General features: G+C 32.5%; 1 protein-coding gene across 2 annotated transcripts in view; it reads right to left on the bottom strand.

Annotated features, from left to right (window-relative positions):
- Positions 1-8,073: 8,073 nt before the first annotated feature.
- LOC145255682 (lysosomal dipeptide transporter MFSD1-like) overlaps positions 8,074-21,298 on the bottom strand; it is a 58,418-nt gene continuing 45,193 nt past the window's right edge. The window contains exons 10-13 of one of the 2 annotated variants that reach the window (XM_080114251.1): positions 20,494-20,631; positions 19,742-19,881; positions 17,919-18,021; positions 8,074-8,355 (exon numbers count right to left, since the gene is read on the bottom strand). In XM_080114251.1, coding sequence (XP_079970377.1) covers positions 8,209-8,355; positions 17,919-18,021; positions 19,742-19,881; positions 20,494-20,631 — 528 coding nt within the window. In that variant the 3' untranslated portion in view covers positions 8,074-8,208. The remainder of the gene's footprint in view (positions 8,356-17,918; positions 18,022-19,741; positions 19,882-20,493; positions 20,632-21,298) is intronic. The other variant, XM_080114258.1, reaches the window with a different exon arrangement.

Raw genomic sequence — 21,298 nt, 5'->3', positions numbered from 1 at the left:
TGTTGAATGTCAAGCACTGATCCGGTTTTTGTATTTGAAAGGACGCACACCACAGGAGACTTTTGATGAAATGAAAGAAACTTATGGTGATAATGCCCCATCGTATGACCTTGTAAAACGCTGGCATTGTGAATTCAAACATGGCCAGAAGTCTGTGGAAACAGCTCCCAGACCTGGTCGCCCTTTCTGCCATTGATGAGGCATCTGTCCGTCAAGTTGAGGCTGCCATTTTGGAAAATCAGCACATTACTATTCGCCAAATAGCCCAAGATGTCAAGATTAGTACAGGGTCTGTGGAAACTATCATTCATGACAATTTGCATATGCATAAGGTGTCTGCCAGATGGATTCCCAGGTTGCTCACACCATTCCAGAAGCGAGAACGTGTCAAGTGCTCGAGGATGAATTTAGAGATGTGCCAAGATGAGTCAAAGTTTTTCAAAAGACTGATTACACAGGATGAAACCTGGGTCCATCACTATGATCCAGAGACCAAAGCCCAGTCAATGCAGTGGAAGCACTTGGACTCACCAGCTCCAAAGAAGGCAAGGGTGTAGCCCTCCACTGGAAGGTCATGCTCAGTCTTCTGGGACCAGGACGGAGTAGTGATGCCAGATTAACTGGCAAAGGGTACCACAATTACAGGAGCCTATTAGGCTTCACTTTTGAGGAAATTAAGGGAAGCTATCAAAATCAAGAGGCGGGGTAAGATCAGCAAAGGTACCCTCCTCATGCAGGACAACGCTCTGGTCCACAACTCGCTTGTCGCCAGATCAGAAGCACGGGCGTGTGGTTATGAAATCCTTCCCCATCCTCCCTACTCTCCTGACTTTGCACCTTCTGACTTTCACCTCTCCCCAGCCATGAAGTTGTTTTTGAAAGGGAAGCGTTTTCCCAGATGATACAGCCTTGATTTCTGAAGTCATGTCGTGGCTGGAGGACCAACCTGGGGTGTTCTACAAAAACGGTCTCCAGAGCTGCATCAAACGATGGGAGAAATGCATAACTCTGGGTGGTTCCTATGTAGAGAAAGACTAATAACTGTGCCAAGTTTCGTTGCTCTACTGCTATGGGAAGTGGGTCAGGAGCATTACTTATTGCACGCCCCTCGTATGCGTCTGATATTGGTCATTATTTTCCAAACAACCAATACTTCTTTATTAGTATCTTTCATAAGGTAGAAGCGATTAAGATACCAGTTTAGACTGACAACCATGATAAAGTCCAGTCGGACCTATAAAACCATTTTTACTAGAAATGTTAGCGACTTTCCGACAGTCCATTTTGTTTCTTTCAGGAAAATTAGTACTAAAAAAAAAAAAAAAAAAACAGAATCAAGCAAATAAAAATATTTTAACTCTTATTCGTACAAACTGTGTTTGCATTAATTTTTAATACAGTATTTCTATGGATAGTAATACAAGTTTTATATACATTAATAAACCTACTTCATTTAACTTCGATATTAAGTACTTGTTAATAAAGGAAAAAAAATCATTAAATCAATTTTAAGTATGTAATATAAAAAATTTACCATTCTTAATTAGCAATTAAAAGAATTATATGTAAAGTAAAATCAGATTTTTCCTTATTTGATCGACTGGAATAGTTTTAACAAGAAAAAAAATACAATTTGTTTGTACCAATATTTGACATATAAGTCTATGTTCTAAACAAACAAACAAAAAATTCAATTGATTCCATCGATTTTAATATTTTATAACTACAAATAAAAGTGCTATATATTACTTAATCTTAAATCATTCATATTTTATGGATTAGAGGTGAAGAGGTCTTGATTCTTTTCTCGGGAGGCTTATATATTCATAAAGAAGGAGACAACTATATTTTATTCAACTGAACTAAAATTTCAGATTAGTTAGATCATTTTCTCAGGGGAATTCTCCTAACCTTGCATAATCTTTTAAATTGACTAAAATATTGGCAGCAGCAGAATTAACTTTATACCTCTCCTCACAAGATCAACCAATCAGCTATCTACTTTTGCTATAGGGTCAGCCGACTCCAAAGTCATTCCACATTAATTATCTTACACCTGAAATTTATCTAAACTTTATTTCAAAAGATATCACTGTCAAGTTGTATGCAATAAAAATTCTTCCATATAACATCTACCCAAGAAAATAAAAATACTTTTTTTTTTCCAAATGATAAGACATTTTACCAAGAAAATGGGTATGTATCTTATCTTTTTGTCTGAATGTAGGTGAATTTTATTTAAATTAACAATTTTGTATCACTGACCTTTGAACCATATGATGCACATCAATTTTAATATAATATTTGTAAATAATAAAACAAACATGTATTACAGTAATAAACAACAAATTTGTACTTGTAAAGGCAGCAAAGATTAATTACACTTCTTCTACTGTTATAGAGAATAAAATTACAGGCATAATGGTGCTCCTGATTTTTAATGAACTCAAGAAAAAAAAATGGATCTTTGCATATCATGTGGTAGACATTCATGGTGCACATACAAATACAATATTATCCTAATTATGTTTTTTAAACATTAATTAAAATAAATCAAAGTCGTTGCTGTATTTAAAAATCAGTAATTACCATTTTTTAATTTGTCTTTATAAAAAATAAATTTTAAAAAAATCCGTAATTAACATTTTTAATTTGTATTTAAAAATCAAAGGCATTACTGTTTGAATTCTATTTAATATTAATTATCAACAACATTATTCTTCCTTTTTAAATGGTACTTTATTATTTTATAATTTAATAAGTATATTCTAAATTAGAAAAAAAGATAGCAAAATATTTTTTCTCTCTCAGTTTATTTTGTTTTAAAATAATTGTTGGTTTCTGATTTCTTCTTTATTGAATTCTTCAGCTTTGCATTTATGATATTTCACCTTTCTTTTACTTTTTAGGTCCATTCTAATCAGAGTAATATTGCATAGAGAAAGTGAAGAAAACGATTTAGTCATGGTTGTAAAATGTCACAAACAATAAAATTCAATCATAAAAAAATGTACAATGGATAAAAAATTAAAACTATTCAAAGATGAAAAAATGATTTAAAAGAAATTATAAACAAAACTAATATGACAAAAATTTGTATATTTTTAATAGGTAAAACAATATATCCATTAAAAAAATACAGCCATTAGAATGTTTAAATCTTTTGACTTACACAATTTAAAAAAGATAAAATATTTTTTTGATTGAAACAGTTGCTGTGGATAAAAACTGATTAAAAAAAAACATTCATCAGCTTAGAACAGATATCATTATTCATATTGCTTAAAGTACAGGTTGTCCAAAAAGTCACTGAAGGATTTTGAACTTATATTTTTTATTTTTGATGATATCTTCTGCAATTTTAACACAATCTGACTAAGACATTGGGAAATTAAAAAAAAAAACAAAAAAAAAAAAAACGCAAAATTCATACAATCTTTTTTTATGAAAAATAATGACTTAAATGTTGTTAATTTTCAGTTTTGCATATTATCTCTCACTATGACAATGTCAAATGGCCACCACATTCTTCAGACGTGACTAGCCCTGACTTTTTCTTATGGGGATATCTTACAGAAAGAGTCTATGTTAACAAGCCCCAAGTCGTGCAAGAATTGAAGTAAAACATCAGGAACGAAATAAGGGAGTTAAATTGCGATCCAGAGATTCTGCAATTTGTCATGAATAATGTTTTGGAAAGAGTACAACTATGCAAAGCTGAAAATGATCAACATTTAAAAGACATTATTTTTCAGAAAGATTCTTTGAATTTTGCATTTTTTTAAAAAATTCCCAATGTCTTAGTCAGATTGTGTTAAAATTACAGAAAGATATCATCAAAAATAAAGAATCTATTAAAGTTTAAAATCCTTCAGTGACTTTTTGGACACTATATATAAGAACATAGTAAGTATAAAGTTCATTATATTTACTTGTTGCTAAAGAAGTATTTTTAATCGGGAGGGGGGGGTGGGTAGTAAAGTAAATAAAATGTATGAAATCGCTACAATAGTGTTAATTTTTTGTCAGAGATGACAAACATTGATTTTCATATTTACACATCAACAAATTTCAAATAGTAAATGTATACTTGTCTTCATATATTAAAAAAAAAAAAAAAAAAAAATCAGGATTTTCCTAATTGTATCAACACACGCTGGATGCCTGGCGTTGTCTGGTTGTACAATACACTTGAACACAATATTTTCATTTATGCAGATTGCATGTGTACGTATTATAGAATCAGTCCTCTATTGAATATTATATATTATAAGGAATAATTTGCCCGGTGGACTAATTTGCAAAAAAAGAAAAAGAAAAAAGAATAATGATAATGTCATTCACCAAATTCCGTCTGTTTTTTTACAATATCATGTCAACTGATATTTAGGCTTGACAATCTTAAAAATTTTCTTATAGATAAAAAAGAAAAATTTTTACAGGAGAATATTTTGTTATACCGGCCAAGGTTACACTGGTGTAACATAAAAAATTCCCCTGTAAAAATTCTTTTTATCTATAAGAGAAAAAAAAAAAGACAATTTTTAAGATCAAACTTTTTCAATTTTCGACACTTATCGGATGAATTTCTGTAGAAAACATATCACAATCACAAATATAAATTACCTTTTTGTGAAATTTGCAAAAGATAAGCTCAGCCATTTTGGAACGTATGAGGAAAGTACTCTCTCTCACACACACACACACAAAGCGATTTTTATATAATAGTAGAGATTAAACTTGTGATCTTTTTTAAAAATTTGAAAATAATTCAAAAACTGTATTTAATAAAATGTGATCTCATTTACAACGTCATTTAGAAATAGAAATATTTGCTTTTCGATAGGATCTATTTTCAGTCACTATTTTTTTTTTTTTTAGATTAAAAAATAAAACATTTAAACTTTCTGATATGTTACCTTTGTAGATAAAATACTCTGGAATATATAACAATTTTAGATAACCGAAAGGGTTTTATTTTAACTCTAAATAACCTATTACAGCTATAAAGTTTTATCTAAAATGATATCAAACTTTTTGTTTTGATTCTGAAAATTTGATTTTTCATCTTTGTTTATACACAAACCATTTGGTGCTTGCTTAAATTAGTGATCTTTCAAACCAACACATTATATACTTACACGTCAGGGTGAAATTAGTACAAATTATGAAAAATAATCCAGTAGACGATGTGCTGGATGTATTTTTAACAAAGAAACATCAGCCAGGATTACATTCTAAAATGGGTTGGTTTGAAAATGTCAGACCACTAATTTGTCAATTTAAGTCCAGGGTTACCTCCCTTGGTTTTCATACGGAATTGGTCACATAACATAACTCTTCCACAATAAAACATACGATAAAACTCGAAATTCTGATAAATTCTATTTTTAATTGTAATTATTTTATTACTGCATCATTTTTTTTTTTTAATTTTTGGAATTTATACTAGTTTCAACATAACCTGTCCGGGCGTAATAATGTACTGAAATGTGTTTGTTTAAAAGATCAATGTAAACAAGCACTATGATCTTTGTAAACAAAATACTCTGGTATATATTATATATATATATATATATATATATATATATATATATATATAGATAGATAGAGAGAGAGAGAGAGAGAGAGAGAGAGAGAGAGAGAATAAAAAACAAAGTTATATTCCAAAATACATGATGTTGACCATCTTATAATTTATTCCTTTAATTCAGTTGACTTATACAATTCTCGACTATCTGTTTCGTAGCACAAAATCAATCACTTAATTATTATATCAATCAGTGAATCTATTATGCCCTTAACTCATCAGAAGAAATAGCAACAATTAATCTATCAAAAGGAATTGAAGTGTGATTTGACATGATTAAAATCTGAAAATTGGAAGAGAGACTGCAAATACCTTTTTATTTTTCCATTACGCCATATTGAATTTATATATATATATAAATATATATATATATATATATATAAAACAATGGTAGATAATTAAAAGAATCTAATTTTAACACTTAATCTATTATTGTTATGAAGTTTTATCTCAAAGGATATAAAACTTTTGTGGTTGGATTTGTTTTGATTCTGAGAAATTGATTTTTTATTTTTCTTTATATACAAATGTCACTAAAATTTTGGAATAACTTATCCAATGCTGCTAGCTTTCAAATTAGACTCCAATAAACCCATAAAATGAAATATAGTAAGTTAATTATTCACATATGTTAGAATAATTGTCTTTTTGGCAATTAAATAAAAAACGTCATAATTTTCTAAAAATGATGATAATGATTAAAAAAAAAAAAAATGTATGATCAGAAAAGATAAAAATTTAAAATACCTATTTAACAGGTTAGAAATAACTTCTGTAGTAGATTTCTAGTTTGACTAGAGACAATATTATTAGATTTTAATATTTTTGCAATCAGTTTCTAAGATGTCAAAAATAAAATTATTACATTTACTGCTGGATAGCACAACAATTTTGACAAGAATTAATATTTCAATATCCTTTAATTTAAAAAAATTAAAAACATATAATTTGTATAAAAAATTTGCAAAGTTCCTCATAATTTCAATGAAAAAAAAATCTCATGCAATACAAAATTAGAAATAAGGTTGAATGTTATAATCAAAGAATCAAATAAAATTTGTTTTGTAAAAGAAATTGTGTACTATGTAGATAGTAAAATATTTACATCAATATTATAGAATGACAAATGATAATGTTTTCTCATTCTATTTTGAAAAAACAACCATATAAATGAGGTAGAACACAGGAATTGATGATTATCAACATTCTCATCTATGTCATGTAATGTTTTTGGTAGATTTAAAAAAAAAACAAAACAAAGAAAAAATAGGAACATTTCCAGGTAATCTAACAATTTATAAATCATTCATTTCTACCTCCGGTTTATGACTAGAAAAGAATATGGTTACCGATGGCATTTAAAAAAAAATTCAATAAAATAAAGAGAAAAATATAAAAATATAAAATTAAAAATATGGTGAGAATGTTTACTTTGCAGACATTGGACGATTGAAAACCCCATTATCTCTTAATTCTTAATTAAATTTTTTCTTTTAATTTTTTTTTTTTTTACTAAAATCATTTTTATTTTTCATGTAAAGTTATTATGGGATGAGGATGCATTTCAGGATCAATGCTCAAATTTGAAAATTCCTACTAAGATTTATGTACAGGGTGAGGAAGAAGAGTGACATTGTGAGTATCAAAAAATTGATGTAGATTTTAAAATGGGTAATCATTCTACAATGAACTTCCTATGTTTCAAGGTTATCCAAAGTTTTTATTTAATATATTTTCGTTAATATGAAAATTTGGCATTTTCATTGATAGTAATATATTGAACTTAAAAAAAAATTTAGAAAAAAAAAGGGTTCTTATATTTAGAATTCGACTTAAAAAAAAATACAAATTTTTATGATGTATGTACCCATCATGGAACAAAAATGTCATTAAAAAAAAAAAAAAAAAATCGCATAAATCAATTAAGTAGTTTTTTGTTTTTTTTTACCAAGAAAATCAAATATTATGCCAAGAGACAGAAGATGGTACATTGTTTTAGAATATGTTAAAATTAAAGGACGACAACTCAATTCAACCACCTAGATTTTGTTTGTATCCAAAATAATTAAAACTTTTTGAATCTCTAAAAATTGTAAATTTTGATTTTCTTAATAAAAAAACAAAAAAATCTACTTAATGTACATAATTTTTGAAATATGACATTTTTGTTCCATGGTGAGTATGTACATTATAAAGATTTTTTCCATATCTTTTTTTATTAATTAAGTCAAATTCCAAAAAAAAAAAAAAAAAAAAGACATCCGAAGACAGGGAAAGAGGGATTCAACTGTCTAAAGTCTGCCATTAACTCAAATTCCAGTTCAGAAAGGGAGCAAAATATCCTTAATCAGTGTTAGTTTCTTGGGAAAAATAAATTTAATGAATTAAAAAAAAAAAAAAAAAAAAAAAAAAAAAAAAATGAAGGACTCATTCATGTTGAAATAAAAAAATCAGCAGTTTTTGACATTTGTCATTTTTTTTTTTAGATTTTCCATTCTGGACAGAATCGTTGGGAGATGGAGAGAAAAATTGATACAGAAGTTCAAATGTTTAAAAAGTTAGAAGCAAACAATGATTGGTGATCGGACTGCATTTGTAGCAGATTTCAATTCTGAGAATTATTCTTTTGGTAGCAAAGGATCCGTTTCATTATCATGTGAACTTTCATTGATCGTATGAGACACTTCACTGTGTGCAGCAGCTTTATTATGCAAGAGCGAGTGTTGTCTTCGACGTTGGGCACGGCTCTGATTCAACACTTTACCCTGAAAAAGAAATCAACAGGTAAGCATGTGATACTACTGACGCTCCCACCTCATTCACAAGGAAACAAGTTTATCAGCAAAACAAAAGTATAGGAAGTTGTTCACCAACATGCACAAAGGTACACAAAAAGTAACTGAATTAGCATTGTCAATCAAGATGTAGCAGTATAGGGACAAAACACTTTACTTCCAAGACGACTGCCTTTGTCTAACTTGCATGTTTAAAAAAAACAAAAACTTTTTTTTTCCAAACTAAACTTTACAAGAAACTCCAAATCCTAATGAAACTACTGCATTCTGTAAGTTAATAACCCAGTCTCTCTGAAAGCTAACAATCTTCTCTACCCCCCCCCCAAAGCTGCCACTAAAACTCCTACATCTTACATGCTTTTGTAGTGGAACCTTTAACTTCCAGCGCTTAAGTTTCACATGCTGACCGCTTAATAGTCATCACTAAACATCTATACATTTCTACCTCTAAGACATGCCTTAGAGCTTCATTCCTATCCATTTAGGTACTTAACAGCCAAAGTCTGTACTCAGATGCAAAGCGATCTACATTACATAACAATGTCTCCTCCTAGATAGTTTTGCAACGATTAATACGAAACTGAACCAATACTCCTTGTTATGCAAAATGGTCCATGACTCTTTAATGAAAGCTGAAATTATCTTCCTTCAATAGTAGAAACACACTTAATATCTACAACTTCTATTTATTCGCATCTACTGAAAACTTGCCCATATATCTATTTACTTAATTATACATACAGAATACGCCAGGACTCAACATTTACCTCCAGTTATACCCATACTGTATTGCACTTACATCTTAACCCTTCTGTCATCTAAAATATACAGAGATTGGGCACAACAATTCTTAGTATCAATTCTTAATACCTACTCATACTGTAGCGTTATCCTACACCTAAGCTAACATATAACGTTATCCTAAACCTAAGCTAACATATAACGTTATCCTACACCTAAGCTAACATATAAATAAAAAAAAAATGTTAAAAATTAAAAAATCTAAGGAAAAGTCTTAAACCACAGTAATCTCCTTTCTAACAAGTCTAGTTGCTTCCACTGCATGAGCTTTACTTATCCCCTTTTTCCAGTAACAATGAGATAGCAATGTCCCTAAATCACTTTGAGGAGTGTAACTATTCAGTAGATATATAACCCCTACAAACTAACCCAGTAATCATGCGGGGTCGCAGAAATACCTGGATTAGGACCCAGGTGCAGAGCAAACCCTATCGGTGCTGATGAACCCAGTAGATCTTCCCAGATAACCTGTCTAAGGGGAGGGAGGCCTCTCCAGTCGGATGACAACCTTCCTAGAGCTGGTGACTCAAACAAATTACCGGTTTGCAAACCTAAACTGCTTAAGGAGTAGATAGGCTCTATCTATCGCCCGGCTTCCATACTCCTTCTTTGCCTATTAGTCAGGCGCAGAGACGTTATCACAGTGATTCGACAGAAACACTCAGTGGTAGATCTTGTTTCTTGTCTAGGGCAATGAACGCTGTTTTTCCCACTCCCGACACATTCCACCCCTCAAAACTGGGCACTTGGGAGTGCCCAGTTTTGTGCCACATATGCCTGTGCAATTAGATTGGGTTGACCTTAGTCTGATGGGTTGAGGGTACCAGATTGACAGTTCCTGGCTGCTGTTTCCGACTGGTAGTACAGCCCCCTAACTCTTTGGTAGCGCTTAGAGCGGCTGCTCCATCAACAGTTGTATAATATCGGGATGTTTGTAGTGCCATGTCGCGCATGGAAAGGGACCCTGCACTCATCTCCGGTGGGCTTTCCGAGGCCACAATCCTAGTTGATGAAAGGTCAGCTGATGGTTTACTTATGTTGCATGTCTGATATTCTGCATAACCTCTTATTCAGCTCCCCCTTACCTAAACTAAAACTCTTTAAAAAAAAAAAAAAAAATTAAAAAATGATGACAGTTCAATCAAAAGTTAAGCTTAAACCAGGCTTAGGGTCAAACAAATCTAACTTGTCTCCTCCCTTGAGGCTTGCATGCATGAACATCCGTGGGCTTAGAACTAAGTTAGCTGATGTTGAAGCATTTTTCCTAACAAATACCCTGGATATCTTAGCAATAAGTGAGACTAACCTACACTACTTCATCCCCTCTAACTACTTTAATATGCCTGGATATTTCCCACTCTGCCGTAAATACTCTTGAGAGACATATGCACGGAGTTAGAGTCTACATTCGTAATACCCTCCCCTTGACTAGAGAAACAAACCTAGAATTGGACGATCAAGCCTTTATGTGCTTTAGACTAAATGTGCAACACAACATTAGCTACTTTTATTTTCTCTACTGCTCTCCTTCAACCCAGGACTGCATCATAATAAAGTCTCTGACAGCATAGACACAGCACTCTCCCTCGACACTAGTGCTCAAGTACATGTGTTTGGAGACTTTAATGTCCACCACAGAAACTGGGTTGGATTCTCTGCTTGCACAGACACAGCGGGCAGCACAACACATAGCTTCTCTATATCTCACTCCCTATCACAAATGGTTACGTTTCCAACCCGTTTCGCAGATCAGCAAGAACACGCATCACTTCTAGATCTGTTTCTGATCACAGTTCCCGATGATTGTATAACGAATGCCAATAGCCCACTTGGAACCGCTGATTATGCAGTGATAATGGTCGAAATTGCCTTAAACTCTAGAGCCAAAACTGAAAAGTCATTGCTCAAAACAATGAGATATTATAAAATGGCTGACTGGGAAGCCATCAAGGATCTTATCAGAGATGCCCCATGGGGAAATATTTTTTCTCTTCCTGCTGAACAGTGTGCAAATGAGACCACTGAATGGTTCAAAACAGTAATTGAAGCACATGTTCCCATGCGGAAATTTTATAGCAAGCCCCATTCTCCCCAATGGTTTACTTCTACTTGCGCAACTGCCATTGCTCAAAGGCAGCATGCGTACCACAGATTTAACTGACATAAGTCCAGTTCAAAAAGACAGAAGTATATAGAAGCTAGAAGTAACTATAAGAAAGAGATAGAGACAGCTAAGAGAGAATTTACTGAAACCACCAAAAAACGCATCGAAGCACAAAACTTAGGAACCCGTGACTTCTGGAAAATCTACAACAGTGTAGTAAATAATGGGTAATCAACAATTCCCACACTAACCAACAATCACAAGGTTGTTTGCTCAGCAACCGAGAAGGCTAATATGCTTGCCAGTCGGTTTGCCTCAAACACCACACTGGACCCTTCCAACCACCCCCTCCCTAACTTTCCTTTGCGGACAGACGCCATGCTAGATGATCTGAAAATCACCCCTGCTCAGGTGCATCCTATCATAAAAAACCTTGACCCTTCAAAAGCATGTGGAACCGATCTCATCCCGACTGTGCTATTAAAAAAGTGCTCCGCCGAAGTAGCTCCAGTTCTCTCCAAACTCTACAACAAATGCCTTAATGAATCCTGCTTTCTGGACTGTTGGAAAACTGCTTCTGTGGTACCAGTTTCAAGAATTTTGATGAAAGAACTGACCCAAAAGATTATTGCCCCATTAGCCTCCTCACACTTTTTGCCAAAATATTTGAGTCCATAATTAACCAAGCTCTAATCCATCACCTTACAGACGCTAAACTTCTGACTGACCAATAATATGGATTTAGGCAAGCCCGTTCCACAGCAGACATCCTAACTGTAATCTCTGAATGTATATACCATTCACTGGAGAAAGCGGGGGAGGGTAGAGTGGTAGCTCTAGATATATCTAAGGCTTTTGACAGGGTATGGCACGAGGGTCTCCTCAGAAAAATTAGATCATACGGTATCACTGGAAGAATACTTAACATAATTAAATCCTTCTTAGACAAGAGAAAAATCCAGGTTGTCCTCGACGGTCATACATCTAAACAATATGATATAAATGCAGGAGTGCCTCAAGGGTCTATCCTTGGACCTCTATTATCCCTAATATTCATAAATGACCTCCTCGACAAAATTGCCTCCGAGATGGGTATATATGCTAGTGACACCACACTCTATAACAGGCATGACAGGAAAACAAATGAACACATATCTAAAGAAATGGTAGAAACACTAGAGAATGACCTCCAATCTGTAGTGGAATGGGGACAAAAATGGATGGTCACATTCAATGCTGCCAAGACTAAACTTATTTCCTTCAATAATTACAAGAAATCTTCTCTACCACTAATAGCAATGGCCAATGACTCTTTATCTGAAAGTACATTTTCAAACTCCTTGGCCTATCGTTCATAGGAAACATGAGTTGGAACAATTACATTGAGAGCGTTGCCAGGACCGTTGTGAAGAAGGTGGGCTCTCTCTACCGTGCTAGAAAACTACTAACACCCAAAAGTATCCTTTACTTCTATAAGGTCACCATTCGCTGATGTATGGAGTATTACTGTCATATTTGGGCTGGTGCATCTACCACTAGTCTCTCGCTCCTAGACAAGGTTCAAAAGAGAGCCGCAAATCTGATAGGTCCTGAACTGTCATCTAAGCTTCAGCCTCTGTCCCATCGACAAAATGTTGCGTCCCTCTGCCTGTTCTACAAGTATTTTAATGGTGAATGCTCTGATAAACTGCAAGCACTTGTTCCCCCACGCCATAAACACCCTTGACAAATCTGACAGGCAGCTAAATACCACCCCCACACAGTAGAGATCCCTAGATGTAAAAGAGCTTTCTACTCCATTAATTTCTTCCCCAGAACCGCTAGACTTTGGAATTCCATTCCAGGTCCCTGCTTTTCCAACTGTACTGACATGCAGAAGTTCAAGTGTAACGTGAACCGACATCTTGCTGCCCAACTCCCTACATAGTATCCCAGTAGCTGTTGCCCCTGATAGTAGCCCCCTACACCAAAGTGGCAATGTGCTTTGTTTGGGGTGAAAATGTAATTTAAAAAAAAAAAGAAAAGAAAAAACTAGACAATAAAAGTCAATACATTTAGAGTTAGTTTACAGGCAGTTTTAGGAGTGTATAGTATTGCAAGAAACACCAGCAGGAGCAAATTCTTGCGGCTCGAAATTTTGAATATACTTCCTTTCTGGCTTGTCCAATCAGAAATCAGCTTTCGGTCACGTGACTAAGTTTATAAAGGTTAAACCACAGTAATTCTCTTTCTCTCTCTCTTCCTGGCACTTGGACTAACAACATCTCCATGTGGCACAGATCAATCCTCAACAACTCCATATGAGATGTCACACACCCCATCCTGACCTTCAGACTCTGAGCTCAACTAAGACGGAATACAAATAATACAGCATGGCAACCGAACTTCAATACGATACATAAATGAACGTTTATCTTCTTACAGCGCTGCCTCAAATCTTTTGTGCCTGTCCATACACATGGACGCATGTTTCTACAACTTGGGCACACGCATACATGAACTTTCTCTTTCAAGAAGTCTTTCTAATCTTTTATCAATGTTTCCACATAGGAACTCTTTCCCTATACAAATCTTCTAACGATGATCAATAAAGATGTTATTTAATGTTAGAATGAAACCCTTTGAATTCATTTCTACAAGTGGCGATGAGTTTTATGATAGTTGAGGATAATTTTCCAGTTGGACACAGTCAACTACAAATTGTGGCTTGGAGCAAATCAACTGATGAAAACAACCTCAACTGAAGATGTAGATCTAAACTTCAGCATTTAGAGGGTCAATGGTGTTATACACACAGCAAGAGGGCAACTGATATTTGCAGAATGTGTTTCTTGTATTTTGTTTTATTTTCATATTTGAATGCAAGAGATGCCAACACAGCCAGAATAGAAAAGCATGAAAACCGTGTTGGTGGTCAGTGTTTGTTGTTGAGTGGATGCACACTGGTAGCACATGCACATTAAATAATATCTGATAGCATTTATTTGTTGTAATCATTTGATTAAAAAAAAAAAATTCTTATCAGGACAAAAGCATAATAAAAAGAAAAAAATTAAAACATTGGAGATATAGGTGAAAAGGACAGTAGAATAATTATCAATGATTGTGCACTGGAAAAAATAGATTCAGAGTGATAAAAAGTTAAGATTTTCAGTACTGTTTCTTCGATTATTGTGTTCTCAACAGTTCTTATTTACTTGTCTCATCATGAAGATAGAAGTTAAACACGGTTGGTTTTTAATGTGGAGAAAATCCAGTTCTTCGAAAAGGAGCACTTTGGTAAGCGCCATGTATTTGCTTAGTTTTTCCCTCTTCTTACCATGGTTCTCAAATTTCTCTCATGGTGAATATAGCATCGGGGGTACTTAACTCAAACATAAAACCAAACTGTATTTCATTTATGTTTATCCGACTTATTATTTGCTTCTCAATTATTCTCTCAATCACTTTACTATAGTCAATAAGTTACTTCTCTATCTATCTGGCTCATTTTTGTATATTTTTTTTAAGTAGTTTTAAATGCTCTTTATTTAATTGCAAATATTCACTTTTTACGAGATGCCGACACAGCCAGAATAAAAAAAGCATGAAAACAGTGTTAGAAGTCAGCATTTGTTGTTGAGTGGATGAACACTGCTGACACATGCACATTAAATAACATCTGATAGCATTTATTTTTGATAGTCAAGATAGCTGCCGAATTTCTTCTTTGTTGTTTCCCATATTAGCCACTATCTTGTTGGCGACCAACTTATAAAAGTAAAAATTTGCAATGAAATAAAGATCATTTAAAACTTAAGATGAGCCAGGTAGGTAAAGAAGTAACTTTTATTGGCTATGATAACATTTATTTATTGTACATTTGATTTTTGACCTTTTTTTTTCGTTTGTTGGTTTCACTGCATAATCCATGAAACCGGAATAGGGAGCAGATTAGTGAACAAATCTTTTCAAGATTATATATGTGCTAATTCTAGGCACTGTATGTACTCTCCGCTTATCTCAGCATTGTTTCCAGTTGTCATGAACCTCCACTTGGCACTGGTATTTAACTATGTCGACTCAGGAGAGGTGTGGTTGGAGATTGCACATTTCTTGTCACAGTAACTCCACGCACAGGCACCCTTACAGTAGATATCCATAATCTGTCAAGACTGAAGGGAGCCATTATATATATATATATATATATATATATAAAATATTTTAAAAATATATTTTTGTTTATAGTAAAAACAAAAGTGTTAGAATTTGACCATCACATTCTATTATTTAGTAACATGAAGCAGTGATCAAATTTTTTGTCTCATTAACTGATCCTCAGTCAATTTCTAACATTAAAAAATTACAGAGAGAATGGATATCTGATCAAAAAAAGATCAGATTTAATAGTAAAGAAAAATCAAATTGAATAAGACAATCAGGATTAACTTTTTTTGTTAAAGCATATCATGACCATCTGCTTCGTTAAATTGAACCTCTCTGACCTAAGTAAGAGTTGGAGTAGAGTGTTGCAAATCACATAACTATTTTGGCAACCAGGATATGGACTGCTCAGGATTCTATCCTTAAACCATTATGAGTTGCTGTCCATAATCATGTGTGGAGGAGGCACCTGCATTCTACAGGCTTCAGGAATAAAATCTTTTATTTCTTCTTTTCTTCAAAATAATGTTTAATTATGTTTCTTTTAACATTGGAAATTGTTTAATTTAAGTTTACAGTAAACAAGAAAACAGAAGCACTTATGTCAAAAATGAAAATAACTACGACTCTTATGTATACAAATAATACAATTATGTTAAAATTGTACTTTGCAGGAGTATAAATAATAAAAAGATAGAATTTTAAAATATCCATTAAAAAATAAAATTTGAATTTTAAATAAATATGTTTATTTAGAAAAAAAAACCCTGCATTTTGATTGGTATCTGAACCATTTTCATATTTCATCAATTATAATGCTTTCAAACAGTGGAGATACTTTTAAAACTATTTCATTATTCATTTAATATTCTCTTTTCTAGATTTAAGAATGATACCTTTAAAACTTTACTATAAAAGTCATTGAGTGATCTCACGAGTATGATATTCATAGCACAGTAAATAATGTAGCCCTTAATATATCCAAGGCCTTTGAAAAAGTCTGGCATGAAAGGCTGCTAATGAAAATTAAATTGTATGGTATAACTGGACGAATACTTAATATAATTAGATTCTTCTTAGACAATAGAACCATCTAGGTTATCATTGACAGACGTTCATCCAAGTAGCGTAACCTTAATGTAGAAGTGCCTCAGGAGTCGATTCTTGAACCACTATTATTCTTGATATTCATTAACAACTTTGATAATATCGAGTCCAAGATAGGTATATTTTCTGATGATACAATGCACTATAACATGCATGAGGGAAGAACAGATATACACAAATCCAAGACAATGGCTAAATCATTAGAAAATGATCTCCAGACCATAGTGGAATGGGTCTGTAAATGGATGGTAACATTTAATGCTAGTAAGACTAAACTACTCTCCTTTAACAATTACAAGAAGCCTCTCCAATAACTGATATCCAGGACAAATAACTCCCTCCCTGAGAATTCTTCTTTCAAACTCCTCGGCTTAACATTCACAGAAAATATGAACTGGAACAAATACATTGAGGACATTGCAAAATCTGCTGCAAGGAAGGTGGGCTCCCATTATCATACTAGAAAACTATTCCCACTTGAGTACTCTGTACATCTACAAGGCCACTGTTCGCCCATGCATGGAGTATTACTGCCATATCTGGGCTGGTGTATCTACCACTAGCTTCTCCCTTTTGGATAGGGTCCAAAGAAAAAAAAGGTCTCCAATCTAATAGGTCCAACTTTGTCAGCTATGCTCCAACCCCTATGCCACGCCACAATGTTGCATCCCTATGCCTGTTTTACAAGTGCTTTAATGAAATATCTTCTGATGAATTCATTGCACTTGTGCCCCCTCGCCATACATATCCCCAACAAACCCATTTAGTAAAAAAAGAAAAAAAAAAAGTATTGAACCACTATATCAGATGTTGTGATTTCGAATCTGATCATCAGCAAAATCTTTTTTTTCTAAAATATAAATTGGTAATTTCATCCCAAGCAATCTCAATTTAAGTTTTGTTTATTATATTTATAAAGAAAAAGATTTAAGATGTCAATGATCAGATTCAAAATTACAACATCTGGATTAGTGGTTCTTTATTCATTCCATTCATCATTGACACACACACACACATACATACATGAACTTTATTTATCCTCTCATAATATTCTTCACTCAACTGAAAATCCACTTTTCTCATTATCCTTTATTTTTGAGTATGTTTCAATCTTAAGTGATGAACTTAAAAAAAAAAAAAAACAATTGTCTAGAAAATTTGAAGTTTTGAACAATTATTTGCTTAAACTATGAAGAAGCTTTAGAATGCAGCAATACATTACAAATAAATGATATAAAATTAAAAACATTTTCCTAAACTAATTGCTTTTATTCTTTTAGAGCATTGTTTACACTTTAAATATTCTTAATGTTTGTAATTTTTCATGGCTCTAGTAGAAAAGAAAAAGATATAAAATAAAAAGAGGCAAGAAACATACCCTTCGTCTGTCAACAATATTCAGTAGGACTGTAGTAACGACACAGGCCAAAATATTTGCCAACAGGAAAATCATTACATATTTCCAATGAAGAAGACTTTCCCTATAAGAGAAAAACAACAAATAGTTTATTCAATGAAACAAAAAGAATAGTTAAAATACACAATATCAGCTTCATTTCAAAATAAATATAATTTTTATCTGTTATAAACTTATCATTTCTCAAGTTTGTAACTGTAAACATTAATGTCAATAATGAACGTTTGATTGTAAACCAGAAACTTTTTTATAAATTCAAAATAAGATCTTTCTCATTTATTCATTAGAAAAACATTAATATTTTAGTAATTTCAATACAAATTTATTTCTCTTTTAGATTGTGTACGTAAAGAAAAGAAATAAATCAATATGCTATTTTACTTGCAATTTAGAAATAGATCACAACTTGTTGAAAATCAAGTCGATTCATATAAAGAAAGGTACATTTGAACACAAATGCTAAATATTTGTCCAGGAAATAAAATATTGCAAAACTGATTTGTTGATCAACCTAATCAAAATAATCATTGAATTAAAAACAAAAAACAACAATAGCAAACAATAGTTAATTTTTTTTTTATTCCTTTATTAAGCCATGCTTACAAAATCGTTAGCAATAGGCAAGCTACTAAGCTAATTAGGGAATGCATTAAACTTAGGAATATCACAATTAGCCAATACAGAACTCTGAAAATGTGACAGTGATACATGTTCATTCACAATTCTGAGCCAATACATTCGACTGCAGAACGCAATGAGAAATGAAACCGCCAGTACATCTGAGCAAACACCAGTGTGATTATGCAGAGGGTCTAATGTGAATGTATATCATCGCATGTTTAATCTATTCAGCCACTATACAGGGTGGTATTTAAGCATTACGGTGGGGCAAGAATCATGAAATAATCTGTAGTCAACAAAAGTAACGGTTACATTCCGACGAGTAGACAGCAGATCTAATTCAAGCTATCATATACTCCAGAGGGAACAGGGTCGTGGCAGGGAATATGTAGTATATATCTGATGTCACGACGCTGTAGATGCTCAATCAGAGAACACCTTGCCAACTCCAGCGAACACTAGAAATCTGTATTCCAAGTGGAGAGGAATCATTGTCTTGTAAAGCCTAGTCAGCAAATACTATTCATGAGGAATTTGGTAGCTCAGGATATGCAACATGTAAAGCTCCTTATTAACCCTATTGGATATAAAAGACAAGTGGCTGTTAAATCAGAGTTCAAAACCAATATACAAATTAGTTAACCTTGCAACTTATCTCGCATATATATATTATTAGTTAGGCAAATTAACAGAAAAAATAAAGTACAGTAGAACCCCGGTATAGTATATAATATACATTTATATAATCAAATAACATTATAAATAACACTGTAAGGTGGGGCAAATACTATAACTAGGGGCCAGAAAAACATTGTATTCCACATCATAACCTGAAAAAAACGTATCCTAGAACCACCGTATCCCAGGGTTCTACTGTACATCAAAAGTTTGCATTGTTATTGTAGTCCCTTAAAGGCAGTTTCTAGCCACAGGTGAGAAATTGACATATGACCTTCAGAAATTAAAACTACTAGATAGATAATCATGACTGAATTTTTAACACAGAAGGGTGGGGGGACTGATGAAACCTAAGTAACCTTTTTTACTTGGCAATCATTTTTACTTTGAAAATATTACTGCTAAGTGATATGTAACACAAGGCAATAACTATCAGAAGAATAATAAAACATCACAAAAGATTTTTTTTAAATGGTTTAACTTACGATTTACGACCTTCAAGAATTTTTCCAACGACAACATTTGATATTCCAATTCCAATCATCTGGATTGAAGTGGTTAATCCCATGGCAGTACCAACAGTTGCTTGCGTCACAACAAGAGGAATTGAGGGCCATAAACTAGCCTATAAAAACATAAATTGAAACAAGAACACAAAAATGTAAAAAGATGATTTATTTTTATTATTATTCTAATACCAGCTGTATTTATAGATTGTCTAGATGAAGATCTCAAGTTGAGGATTTATAAAATAATTCAAATTATAGACATGATTACATTTTTTTTTAAATATAATTTTCAAATATTTGTTTTAATTTTCTCCTCATTTTATTTTGTTTGATTAATAGTAAACTAAAAATAAAAACTAATAATTCAACATGTATTTATAAAAGTTACGTATAAATGAGAACCGCGGATGCATGCAATTCTGTCTGATAATTTTATTAATAGCAAAAATAAAATATGCAAAATAGAAAACATTAAAATTCATTTAAATTAAAATTTTAAAGATTTTTTTCTATTGTTAGGAAAGTATGGAGATAATATAGGGGTACAAAAATATGAAGTTAGAAACAATATTAAAAAAAAATGATAAATATTGTTTAAAAAAAGATGAATGACAAAATACAATTTTTTAGTAGAGAAGAAATATTTTAAGTTACAAAGTTTTCAATTAAATTCCATTCAGGAGGAAGGAAAAACTTGAATCTATTTCCAATACAGATTGTGTACTCACAGCAGCAAAAGAGTAAGTGACACCAAGCCAAATGGTGGAAACAAGTGGATGTACATATGAGAAGGCCAATAAGCCAAACACAGGAATGGTCAAAACTGCACACAATACAGCAAGCACACCACGCTGACCAAATACATCCTGGAAGAAAAAAAAAAAAAATCAGTCAATAAATAAATAGAATAAAATAAATAATGAGCAAGATACATTAAAAAAATTAATTTCTATATAAAGTTAGCTATGTGTATATACTTATAAATTTTTGCAATCATGACAGGAAGACCAGTTTTTATGTTCATGATTAAAAGTGGGAAATGAAGAAAAAAAAAAAAAAAAAAAAAAATTAATGGGGGAGGGCAACTGACAGGTTTCACCCTCACTTTTTGTAAGCTGGATTCAAGGATTTCCTTTTTTTTATTAATAAAATAGAGTGAAATGGGAGACAATACGTTTAAGATAAAATAGGAGACAATATGTTTAAAAAGAAAAAAAAAAAAAAGAAGCAATATAGTGTATTAGAAAAAAAAGAAAAAGAAAAAAAAATGGGATACACTATATGCCTAAAATAACAATATGTATGATATCACCTAGAGACTGATCATGTTCAAACCTAAGAGACATTCCCTCTGCTTGCAGGCGGAAGGCTTCTTCAAGCAGACGTGAATAGTCTCCAAGATCTTCAGGTGATAGGTTTAATGAGCAGGATTCTGAATAATGAATAAGTCAGTGCTAAAGTTCGTAGCATATGGCGGGTTTTTAAGCAAATGTTCAGCTATAGAAGACCCAGATATGTTAATAAGGTAAGTCC

This window comes from Euprymna scolopes, chromosome 3 (assembly GCF_053919585.1).
Source record: "Euprymna scolopes isolate OS-2025 chromosome 3, ASM5391958v1, whole genome shotgun sequence".
NCBI classification, from domain to species: Eukaryota; Metazoa; Mollusca; class Cephalopoda; order Sepiida; family Sepiolidae; genus Euprymna; species Euprymna scolopes.
Note: the sequence above shows the minus strand (reverse complement) of the source record. Positions and strands in the feature narration are given on the sequence as shown.